The sequence below is a fragment of the Salminus brasiliensis genome, chromosome 1 (genome assembly GCF_030463535.1).
Source record: "Salminus brasiliensis chromosome 1, fSalBra1.hap2, whole genome shotgun sequence".
Classification (NCBI taxonomy): Eukaryota; Metazoa; Chordata; class Actinopteri; order Characiformes; family Bryconidae; genus Salminus; species Salminus brasiliensis.
Genome location: NC_132878.1, coordinates 94944666 through 94956372, shown reverse-complemented (window position 1 = coordinate 94956372; position 11707 = coordinate 94944666). Strand labels below are relative to the sequence as shown.

At 41.4% G+C, this 11707-nt stretch overlaps 1 protein-coding gene across 1 annotated transcript in view; it reads left to right on the top strand.

Moving 5' to 3' along the window:
- The first annotated feature begins 741 nt into the window (after nt 1-741).
- Nucleotides 742-11707, top strand: part of ago1 (argonaute RISC component 1) — a 37650-nt gene continuing 26684 nt past the window's right edge. Inside the window, exon 1 of the mRNA XM_072692465.1 lies at nt 742-888. Within this exon, the coding sequence (XP_072548566.1) occupies nt 864-888 (25 nt within the window). The 5' untranslated portion in view covers nt 742-863. The remainder of the gene's footprint in view (nt 889-11707) is intronic.

Below are 11707 nucleotides of genomic sequence, written 5' to 3'. Positions count from 1 at the left end.
GATGACCGTGAACAAGCCATACCATCCTCGGCGAATCTCTGGGTGTGCTCAAACTTTTGCATGGTGCTCCTGTCCTTTTTTCACTCTTATACAAAAATAATACACTAAATGTTAAAAAAAAGGGGTGCCAAAACTTTTGCATGCTCTACTTTGTGGCTTCAGGGGAAAACACAACATGAAAAGGTGATAGAGTTCAACGGTCATGCAGTGAGCTGAACCTCCCTCTTCCACCGCTCGCTAGAGGGCGGCCGCACAAAACAGCTGCCCGCACGGGAGGCGGTGTGAGCGGGAGGAGGAGGCGAAGAAGGCGGCCCTCTCTCCTCGGTTGTCCGTGGTGGTTTTTTTTTTTTTTTGGGGGGAAAGCTCCTGCACTGGAGAATCCTGCTTGAACGGTGAGCAGGACCCAAACACGCCGAGAGAGGGAGGGAGAGAGAGAGCCGATAAGAAAGAGAGGGGGGAGAGAACCAAAACCACACCGAGGAGCGGAATCCGTCCAGGCGGGACTTGGAGCACTGAGTCCCGGCTTGGCGCCGCTGCCGCTGCCGCCGCCAGACCCCGCGGGAAAGAGGAGGAGCAGCAGCAGCAGCAGCAGCAGCAGCAGCAGCACGGGCTGAGCTGCTATTGTCTCCCCGGCTCTGCGGGGTCCAGGAGTTGGGGGAGGACTCGGGGGGACTGGGGGTGGGCTTCCAGCAGGGGTAGGGGGCAGGGGGGGGCAAAAGGGGCAGAGGAGTGGGGGGTGGGTTTCTTTATTTTTTAGCCAGGAAAGAGACGCTTTCCACGGCGAGGGAAGCAGGCTGTAGAGGCAGGGCCGTGGTGGTGGAGCCCCGGGGCTTGCGTTGAGACGGCGCGCCTAAGTGGATGGGATGGAGCCAGGAGCATCTGGCGCTGGTAAGTTAACGCCTGGTTTGGGGGGCTTTTAGTGCAAAATGTCATTTTTGGATATTTTCGGTTGGTTGGGGTAGGGCATGTATCTAGGAGGCTGGTGTGGTCAGCCAGGGTGCAGGAACCGAGGCTAGTCCTTGGTATTATTGAGCTAAATTCATTTTGGCTTAATATCTAAAATAATATCAAAGCTGGGAAGGATGAGTTAGAGGGGTGAGAATGTGTTGGAGGGGTCAGGAGGCAGCAGGGTCGTGGGAATCTTCACTGAGGAGGCCTTGTCCACATGCAGATGGTCTGACCCCACCCCCAACCCCCAATGAATGATTATTGATTATGGTAAAATATGGCTTTGCCCTTTCTGATCAGTGGTTCTCATAGAGAATCTCAGTCGTAGTCCCAGCTTCTTTTGATAACTACACACGTTTATTGATGGATAAACTTATTATTATTATTATTATTATTTAATATTTTTTAGAGGTCACATTAAAAAAAGTGGTCTCCAGTGTTCTGCTTTACGTGGTTGCAGGTGTTGCTGCACAGTAGAACAGTGCACCACCTCTCCAGAGTCTGCTGAAGTTTTGCCTTTCTGGAAAGTGTACAAGCAGTTCTCGCTGACAGCCTTCCTATATTAACTTTCCTGGAGTTATTCTGCCGGATTGATAACTTTGTGTGACCGGTCTGTACTGCCCTGTACTGCCCTCCACTGCCCTGTTTTACCAGTATCGGGCTCTGGTAACTCTACACTGATAAGCAGCTGTGTTGTTGAGGATTTGATGACCATTGTCTTTGGGCTCAGCATTGACCTCTGAGTGTAAATTTCATGATGTAATTGTATGGGTGCGGACCCTTCTCTGTCCGAGTCCTTTTTGTGTATGCATTTCAGCCCAAGCTTTGGTTTAGCTGGTAGGGGTTTGCTAATATACCTTTTTTTTGTTTTTTTTTTAGTTTCCCTCATTTTAATAAGTTGGAAAAGTCAAAAAGCCACAGTAGTGCCGCCTTAAAATACTACTATCGATTACGAGTGATTGCGATTCTTCATTTCCCGTACCGTGCTATCCTAAACCCAGGGCTAATCAGGCCTTGTTTTAGGGAATCATGCCGTTGGTCAGGGTAATAACCAAAATATGGCAATAATAACATTGTAACTAATCATGGTAATGGGTGTATAGTCAGATTTGCTACCCAAACCCCAATTACTTCATGTTTTCAGTGACATATCATGAAGTTACATAGACTGCGCACCGATCCGGCTTTTTCAGTTCCGATACCAATATGTAAACTTTGCATATCGGTCGATACCCGATTCCAGTCCGATACCATTGCTGAATTAATAAACCGTATAGCTCATCATGTGGGAGAGACTTAAGGCATCAGGATTGACTTCAACATTACTTTATATAATATAATAAATTAACACAGATATAAATGTTAAATTATAAAATAAATTATAAAGTAAATTCTCATTTGTCGTTTATTTATTTGCACATTTAGTGCCGTCTCACACCAACTAATTAAAGTGAAAGGATTGGTTCCATGGATCGGCCTATTTATCTGATACCCAGTTAACTTTGTTAAAATCGGGGCCAGTATGCGATCCTAATATTGGATCGGTGCATCCCTAATTTCATTGATGCAGCAGTTTCATACAGGACAGGATTAAGGGTGTCTTCACACTTGTCCCAAATGCACAAGTCCGTACCGTGGACCAATTCTGGGCTTGTTCGGGGGAGTGGCTCATAATTCTCTCTTGGTGCACTTGGTGCAGTATCCAGAATCACATAGTTGTGCATCTTGTTTGAAAACAATGATTTTGGCCGTTGCTACACGTCACATGTAAGGCCTTTTTTTATTTATGCATTATATAAGGATCAATTTCCTCACGAAAACCTGCCCACGTAGACGTTAAACAATACATCCACTAGAGGGCAGTTCAGAGTTGAAGGTTTCTGACAGTGACAAGCATGGTGACGGTGGCGGAGGTCGTGATAATGTACTTACAACCAAAAAAAGACGTTTTAAAAGTAGCTGGTGGTGTCATCATGCGTGTTTCATGGTCTTACTAGGAACGGTCGGGGCGCAGGTGAACCACAGATTAATCCCCAAAGTTTAACCATAACAGTGTGGAATACAGTTCAACTGCTGCTGTTACTGGTTACAGTAATAATTCCCTTAATCTGGGTTTAGAGCGGCATTTCCTGAGCAGTTGTCTGTCACAAGAACGGAGCAGTAAGGCAATACGGCCACTAAAACACCCATCAACAAAAAGAGCCAGTCAGCTTGCCAGTTGTTGATGAGGTCCAGCTTATGAACAAAAAAAGAGCCAATCAGCTTGCTGGTTACGGATAAGGTCCCGCCTGTCAACAAAAAGAGCCAATCAGCCTGCCAGTTATTGATAAGGTCCCCGCCCTCGTGTCAACAAAAAAGCTGATCCCTACGTAAGAGTTATTAGTAATTGAGCGATTTATTTTCCGATTAATTGATTATTTGTTTTAATAATCGACTGATTAGTCCGCTCTCAATATAATAGACTTTAGCTGTGCCCTAAGATGCTCTCAAAGTGCTGTTATCGAGGTATTGGCTCTTAAGCCTCTCAGCCAAGTTGCGAGGTCTGAACTAACTGTGGTCAGAGAAGTCCTGATCCAGTTATTTTGCCCCCCATTTGACCCGAGTCTGTTAATCCTGATCAGATCAGATCTGATCTTTTAGTTAGTATAAATAATCCAGCCTCACAGTGTAGATCAGATGAGCTGCTGATTAATTTGTTCAGTAAAATGCCTTTATTTTCAGTATCCGCTTCTATAATCAGACTTTCTGGTTGTAGCGATGGCGATGTTTAAATATTGTTTTTTCAGATGTGATTTATGTATTTATTTATTTATTATATTATTTTTTTGGAATAAATTTAAATTTAAAAGGCGAGAGTTTATATTTTTTCTTCAAATCATCAATTGCGGAAAAATGCGCAATACACGGAAGTGACCAGTATTCGGGAGGGCCGTTCTTAGAGGACTGTTAAACTGTCCTTACGTCTGTGGACAGGGAATAATGTCCGGTAATGGTGCCTTAAAGGACCAATAGAAATGTTCCACATTGGAATACTTGGAATAATGTCTTTTAAGTTTGACTTCCATTGAAAGTTTAGAAGGTTTTTTTTCCTTCTCCTGTAAAATTGCTGTTTTAGAAATACAGGGGTTTTGCCATTTGACATTGATTAGCAGCCAGTAGCAATCACACAATACAGCACAGTAATACAATACAATAATTACACTAATAACAATAAATAGAATAAATATAAATCATTAAAAATAATAAAGAAATGTGTATATATATATATATATATATATATATATATATATATATATATATATATATATATATATATGAATATAAATACACTGTATATTGATATATTGATATATTGAACATACATACTACGTACTGGTGTATCATTAGTAGAACATGGTCAAAGACAGATTTCTGATTGGTCTGAAGTCTAATGCTGCAACCATAATAACATAACTAACATAACTAAGCAGTTATTGTGTAGCCCTTCTAATTGAATTATATATATATATATATATATATATATATACATACATACATTTCTTTATTATTTTTATTTATTTATATTTATTCTATTTATTGTTATTAGTGTAATTATTGTATTGTATTACTGTGCTGTATTGTGTGATTGCTCTATTTAATTGTATGTTTTTTTATATTTGATGCTTTTAAATAATTTATATTTTATGTAATATAATTGATCTCTTAATATGATTGGAAGTACAGCCACTCCAAAGCTCCAAGCCACAATATAGAGACCTCTGTATTGTAGCTAGCCTAGGAAACGTCCCAGCCATGTGCAATCATTTAGGCGGCAAGCCGTGGAATCGTCTAGGCCACGATGTAGATAAACTCCTGCTGTGAGCCTGAGATGTTTGGTGTGTATTGGATTTGCCCACAGTGGTGGTGGTGGTGGTGAATATAACCATGTGTCTCCATGACTCCTACCACACAGATCTGGCCACTTTATTAACTATCCAAACCCACCAGTAAACCTATCTGAGTGTTATATGATGGTAAAAAAGTGGGAAATCTGAAAAAAGCCCACTCTGAATGTGTTTGTTTACCCCCTCAACCGCTTACTTATGCAGAAAGTTTGGAAATGTGTTGGAGTTTCCCTGTAAACCGTGAAGGCAGCCCGCTCCAACTGAATGTAAGGTGAAGGGTCAGGGGGGTGTTGCAGTGGGCCAGGTGGTGCCTGTGTGGACTCTACACACTCGAGTGCATTACACACTCCGGCCCCAACAGCAAGACATCTGGGACGAGGACGCTGGGCCAATGGGTGCTGTGCCAGTGTGGCTCAGGAGCTGGACTGCACTTCTGCCCCATTCCGGCTTCCTTAAAGGGGCGGACGGAGTGTTACCCTCCCTCTCCTGGCTCCCTTTCCAACCATCTGCCTCAGTCCTGTGCATTAGTTGTGTGTCTGTTAATGTGTGAGCAGTAATCTGAAGGGATGTGATGGACGACTGAAGGGCTTTTCTTTCAGCCATACAAGTTTCTGTTCAAAAGTTTGGAATTGCTTGATGATGTTTTATGATATGGTCAATATGATTGGCTGATAGTCGCTCTATAGTGCGAAAGTCTCCCAACAACAGCTCGCCAAACTAATCTTGGCAAGAGCAACAAAATGCAATCCACACAAAACAAGACCCCCCGTTAACGGGCTCAGACAGAGACCTTATACGCAGGAAAAGTCCCTCTCAAAACCCTTAAAACCATCAAGGGCACTCCAGGGCTCCAACCCGCAATATAAAGACCCCTATATTAGGGTTAGAGAGATCCCCAGCCCAGGAAACATCCCAGCCATGATGCAGAATCGTTTGGACGGCAGGCCGTGGAATAGTCTGGGCCATGATGTTTATAAGGTTCTGCAGTGAGCTTGGGAAACATCTGAACAGTGGGGTGAAATCAGTCTGGCAGTAGGCCTGGGAAATATTTTAGTCGTGATGTGGTCACTTCAGCAGTGAGACTGGGAATCATCCGAGTCGTAATGTAGAGTCATTCTGATTGTGAGCCTGGGAAACATCTGAGTCACAATGTAGAGACATCCAGGAGGTGAGGTGAGCCTGGGGAAACATCTGAACAGTGATGCTGAGTCACTCCGGTGGTGAGTCTGAGAAAACCTGTGCTTTTTAGAACTTCATGCTGGAGGTTTGTGTGGGAACTTCATGCTGGATGATGATGGTGTTGTCAGACCTTCATGCTGGATGTTGATGGTGTTAGAACTTCATGCTGGATGATGATGTTGTTAGAACTTCATGCTGGATGTTGATGGTGTTGTTAGAACTTCATTCTGGAGGTTGATGGTGTTAGAACTTCATGCTGGATGTTGATGGTGTTGTTAGAACTTCATGCTGGAGGTTTGTGTGGGAACTTCATGCTGGATGTTGATGGTGTTGTTAGAACTTCATGCTGGATGTTGATGGTGTTGTTAGAACTTCATGCTGGAGGTTGATGATGTTAGAACTTCATGCTGGATGTTGATGGTGTTGTTAGAACTTCATGCTGGAGGTTGATGGTGTTAGAACTTCATGCTGGAGGTTGATGGTGTTAGAACTTCATGCTGGAGGTTGATGGTGTTAGAACTTCATGCCGGAGGTTGATGGTGTTAGAACTTCATGCTGGAGGTTGATGGTGTAGTTAGAACTCCATGTTGGATGTTGATGGTGTTGGAACTTCATGCTGAATGTTGATGCTGTTAGAACTTCATGCTGAATGTTGATGCTGTTAGAACTTCATGCTGAATGATAGTGTAGTTAGAACTTCATGCTGGAGGTTGATGGTGTTGTCAGAACTTCATTCTGGATGTTGATGGTGTAGTTAGAACTTCATTCTGGATGTTGATGGTGTTGGAACTTCATGCTAGATGTTGATGATGTTGTTAAAACGTCATGCTGGATATTGATGGTGTTTTCAGAACTTCATGCTGGATGTTGATGGTGTTTTTAGAACTTCATGCTGGATGTTGGTGGTGTTTTTAGAACTTCATGCTGGATGATGATGGTGTTGTTAGAATGTCATGCTGGATGATGATGGTGTTGTTAGAACTTCATGCTGGATGATGATGGTGTTGTCAGAACTTCATGCTGAATGTTAGTGGTGTTGTCAGAACTTCATGCTGGATGTTGGTGGTGATTTTAGAACTTCATGCTGGATGTTGGTGGTGTTTTTAGAACTTCATGCTGGATGTTGGTGGTGATTTTAGAACTTCATGCTGGATGTTGGTGTTGTTGTCAGAACTTCATGCTGAATGTTGGTGTTGTTGTCAGAACGTCATGCTGGATGTTGGTGGTGTTTTTAGAACTTCATGCTGGATGTTGGTGGTGTTTTTAGAACTTCATGCTGGATGTTGGTGGTGTTTTTAGAACTTCATGCTGGATGTTGGTGGTGTTTTTAGTTCTTCATGCTGGATGATGATGGTGTTGTCAGAACTTCATGCTGAATGTTGGTGTTGTCAGAACTTCATGCTGGATGATGGTGGTGTTTTTAGAACTTCATGCTGGATGATGGTGGTGTTAGAACTTCATGCTGGATGATGGTGGTGTTAGAACTTCATGCTGGATGTTGGTGGTGTTTTTAGAACTTCATGCTGGATGATGGTGGTGTTAGAACTCCATGCTGGAGGTTGATGCTGTTAGAACTCCATGCTGGATGTTGGTGGTGTTTTTAGAACTTCATGCTGGATGTTGATGCTGTAACAACTTCATTCTGGATGTTGATGGTGTTGTTAGAACTTCATGCTGGATGTTGATGGTGTTGTTAGAACTTCATGCTGGATGTTGATGATGGTGTTAGAACTTCATGCTGGATGATTGTGGTGTTTTTAGAACTTCATGGTGGATGATGATGGTGTTAGAACTTCATGCTGGATGTTGATGCTGTTAGAACTTCATGCTGGATGATGATGTTGTAACAACTTCATTCTAGATGTTGATGGTGTTGTAACAACTTCATGCTGGATGATGATGGTGTTGTTAGAACTTCATGCTGGATGATGATGGTGTTAGAACTTCATGCTGGATGTTGATGGTGTTTTTAGAACTTTATGCTGGATGATGATGATGGTGGTGTTAGAACTTCATGCTGGATGATGGTGGTGTTTTTAGAACTTCATGCTGGATGTTGATGCTGTTACAACTTCATGCTGGATGATGGTGTTGTAACAACTTCATGCTGGATGTTGGTGGTGTTGTTAGAACTTCATGCTGGATGATGGTGGTGTTTTTAGAACTTCATGGTGGATGATGATGGTGTTAGAACTTCATGCTGGATGATGGTGGTGTTTTTAGAACTTCATGGTGGATGATGATGGTGTTAGAACTTCATGCTGGATGTTGATGCTGTTAGAACTTCATGCTGGATGATGTTGTAACAACTTCATTCTGGATGATGATGGTGTTCTTAGAACTTCATGCTGGATGTTGATAGTGTTAGAACTTCATGCTGGATGATGGTGGTGTTTTTAGAACTTCATGCTGGATGTTGATGGTGTTGTTAGAACTTCATGCTGGATGATTTTGATGGTGTTAGAACTTCATGCTGGATGATGATGATGGTGTTAGAACTTCATGCTGGATGATGGTGGTGTTTTTAGAACTTCATGCTGGATGTTGATGCTGTTACAACTTCATGCTGGATGATGGTGTTGTAACAACTTCATGCTGGATGTTGGTGGTGTTGTTAGAACTTCATGCTGGATGATGGTGGTGTTTTTAGAACTTCATGGTGGATGATGATGGTGTTAGAACTTCATGCTGGATGATGGTGGTGTTTTTAGAACTTCATGGTGGATGATGATGGTGTTGTTAGAACTTCATGCTGGATGTTGATGCTGTTAGAACTTCATGGTGGATGATGATGTTGTAACAACTTCATTCTGGATGATGATGGTGTTGTAACAACTTCATGCTGGATGATGATGGTGTTGTTAGAACTTCATGCTGGATGTTGATAGTGTTAGAACTTCATGCTGGATGATGGTGGTGTTTTTAGAACTTCATGCTGGATGATGATGGTGTTGTTAGAACTTCATGCTGGATGATGATGGTGTTGTTAGAACTTCATGCTGGATGTTGATGGTGTTAGAACTTCATGCTGGATGATTTTGATGGTGTTAGAACTTTGAGTGGTAGTGGTAGTAGAAGTAGTGTAGTACTGTGCACACACACACACACACACACACACACACACACACACACACACACACACACTTTTTGAATATTGCTGGACACCGTGTTTAACGTTAGCAGGTGTTGGAAGGCCCCGTTCTCAGCGAGCTCTTTAAATGGGGGTCAGTGTGGTAGGCATGTGGGGAAAGATTGATGACCTTGTCCGGGTGGGCTAGCGTAGTGGTGGCTAACGCGGCAAACTGAATAAGGCCAAGGTGCTCGAACCATCGCTTGGTACCCCTACACACACCCCTGCACACACTCGTACGCACACACCCCCAGGTCTCATCTCCATGACAATGTGTGTTGCTGTGGTGTTGCCATGGTGAGACTGGGAATGTTTTGGGGGGCCCCTAGTGTTTGTGTCTGTGTGGGGGCGTGGGTCTCTCTCTCTCTCTCTCTCTCTCTTTTTCTCTCTCTCTTTTTCTCTCTCTCTCTGTCTCTCTCTCTCTCTCTCTCTCTCTCTCTCGCACTGGGGGGTTTGGGGATGAGTGAAAGAGAGGGAGTCGGGGGAGAAAGAAAAGAAGAAATAGAGAGAGAACATAAACTATGTGTCTCTCGCTCAGATCAATTCAGTTCCATTAAATTCAGTAAACTTTATTATTATTCATTCAAATGAATCATCATTAAAGGGGAATTCCACCAAACTTCCAAAACTGCATCATTAAATGATTAGGGTGTAAACAAAGCCGGTCCAAGTGGATTTTGCTGTAAAACGCTCCAGTCTCGAGAAACTCAAATCACAATTCACATTTACAGTGGTGGTTAATGAAACCAGACGTCCAGAAAAGTTTAATGCCTCTACAAGCTCCCTCACAGAAAGTTTGGTACACCAAATGTTTATGAATACCCTGCCTGAGACCCTGTTGCCTTTGTTGCCTTGGGATTTAAAAAAATATATACAAGACCAAAAGTTTTTGTCAAAACGGTGGTAAAACCGTGTCTCCAGCAGCTGGATATGAATGTTATTAGAGCTTCACACTGAATATTAATGATATTAGAGCTTCATACTGGATATTAATGTTATTAGAGCTTCACACTGAATATTAATGATATTAGAGCTTCATACTGGATATTAATGATATTAGAGCTTCATACTGGATATTAATGTTATTAGAACTTCATACTGGATATTAATGTTATTAGAGCTTCATACTGGATATTAATGTTATTAGAACTTCATACTGGATATTAATGTTATTAGAGCTTCATACTGGATATTAATGTTATTAGAGCTTCATACTGGAAATTAATGTTATACTGGATATTAATGTTATTAGAACTTCATACTGGAAATTAATGTTATTAGAACTTCATACTGGATATTAATGTTATTAGAACTTCATACTGAATATTAATGTTATACTGGATATTAATGTTATTAGAACTTCATACTGGATATTAATGTTATTAGAGCTTCATACTGGATATTAATGTTATTAGAACTTCATACTGAATATTAATGTTATACTGGATATTAATGTTATTAGAACTTCATACTGGAAATTAATGTTATTAGAACTTCATACTGGATATTAATGTTATTAGAGCTTCACACTGGATATTAATGTTATTAGAGCTTCATACTGGAAATTAATGTTATTAGAACTTCATACTGGATATGAATGTTATTAGAGCTTCACACTGGATATTAATGTTATTAGAGCTTCATACTTGATATTAATGTTATTAGAGCTTCATACTGGATATTAATGTTAGAGTTTTAAGAAGCTTAAGCCAGTGTCCGTTTTATTTACAGGTCGTTGAAGACTAGAAATGAGAATGGCAGTCAAGCAGAGAGTAGGATTCTGTGGTTCTGTGGTTCTGCAGAAATTCCTGCAAGATTAAAAGCCTAGAAAGAACCCAGTTAGCTGTTGAGAGAGGAGAAGAAAGTGAGCGAAAGTGAGTGAGTGATGGAGGCCTCACTTCTCTTACTCTTTACTCCTCAAACTCCTTTTCTCTCAGAGTTACCCCCCGCCCCCCACAGCCCGCCCCAGAAGGGCAGCTGGCCGCTTTGTTTTGGTGGGGGTGTGTTCTCCAGGGACGGAGAGGTTAAAGCTCTGTGGCTCGAATAAAGCAGGAGTCACCCAAAGCCTTCATTACACAAATCTCAAACACACAGACGAGACGGATCAGAGTTTAAAACCCGTCTCAGACCCAATCAGCTCCACAGTTACACACTGCTCCAGCGGGCCGGCGTGAGCTTCATACTGGATATTAATGTTATTAGAACTTCATACTGGATATTAATGTTATTAAAGCTTCATACTGGATATTAATGTTATTAGAACTTCATTCTGGATATTAATGATATTAGAGCTTCATACTGGATATTAATGTTATTAGAACTTCATTCTGGATATTAATGTTATTAGAGCTTCATACTGGATATTAATGTTATTAGAACTTCATTCTGGATATTAATGAAATTAGAGCTTCATTCTGGATATTAATGTTATTAAAGCTTCATACTGGATATTAATGTTATTAAAGCTTCATACTGGATATTAATGTTATTAGAACTTCATACTGGATATTAATGTTATTAGAGCTTCATTCTGGATATTAACGTTATTACAACTTCATAATGGATA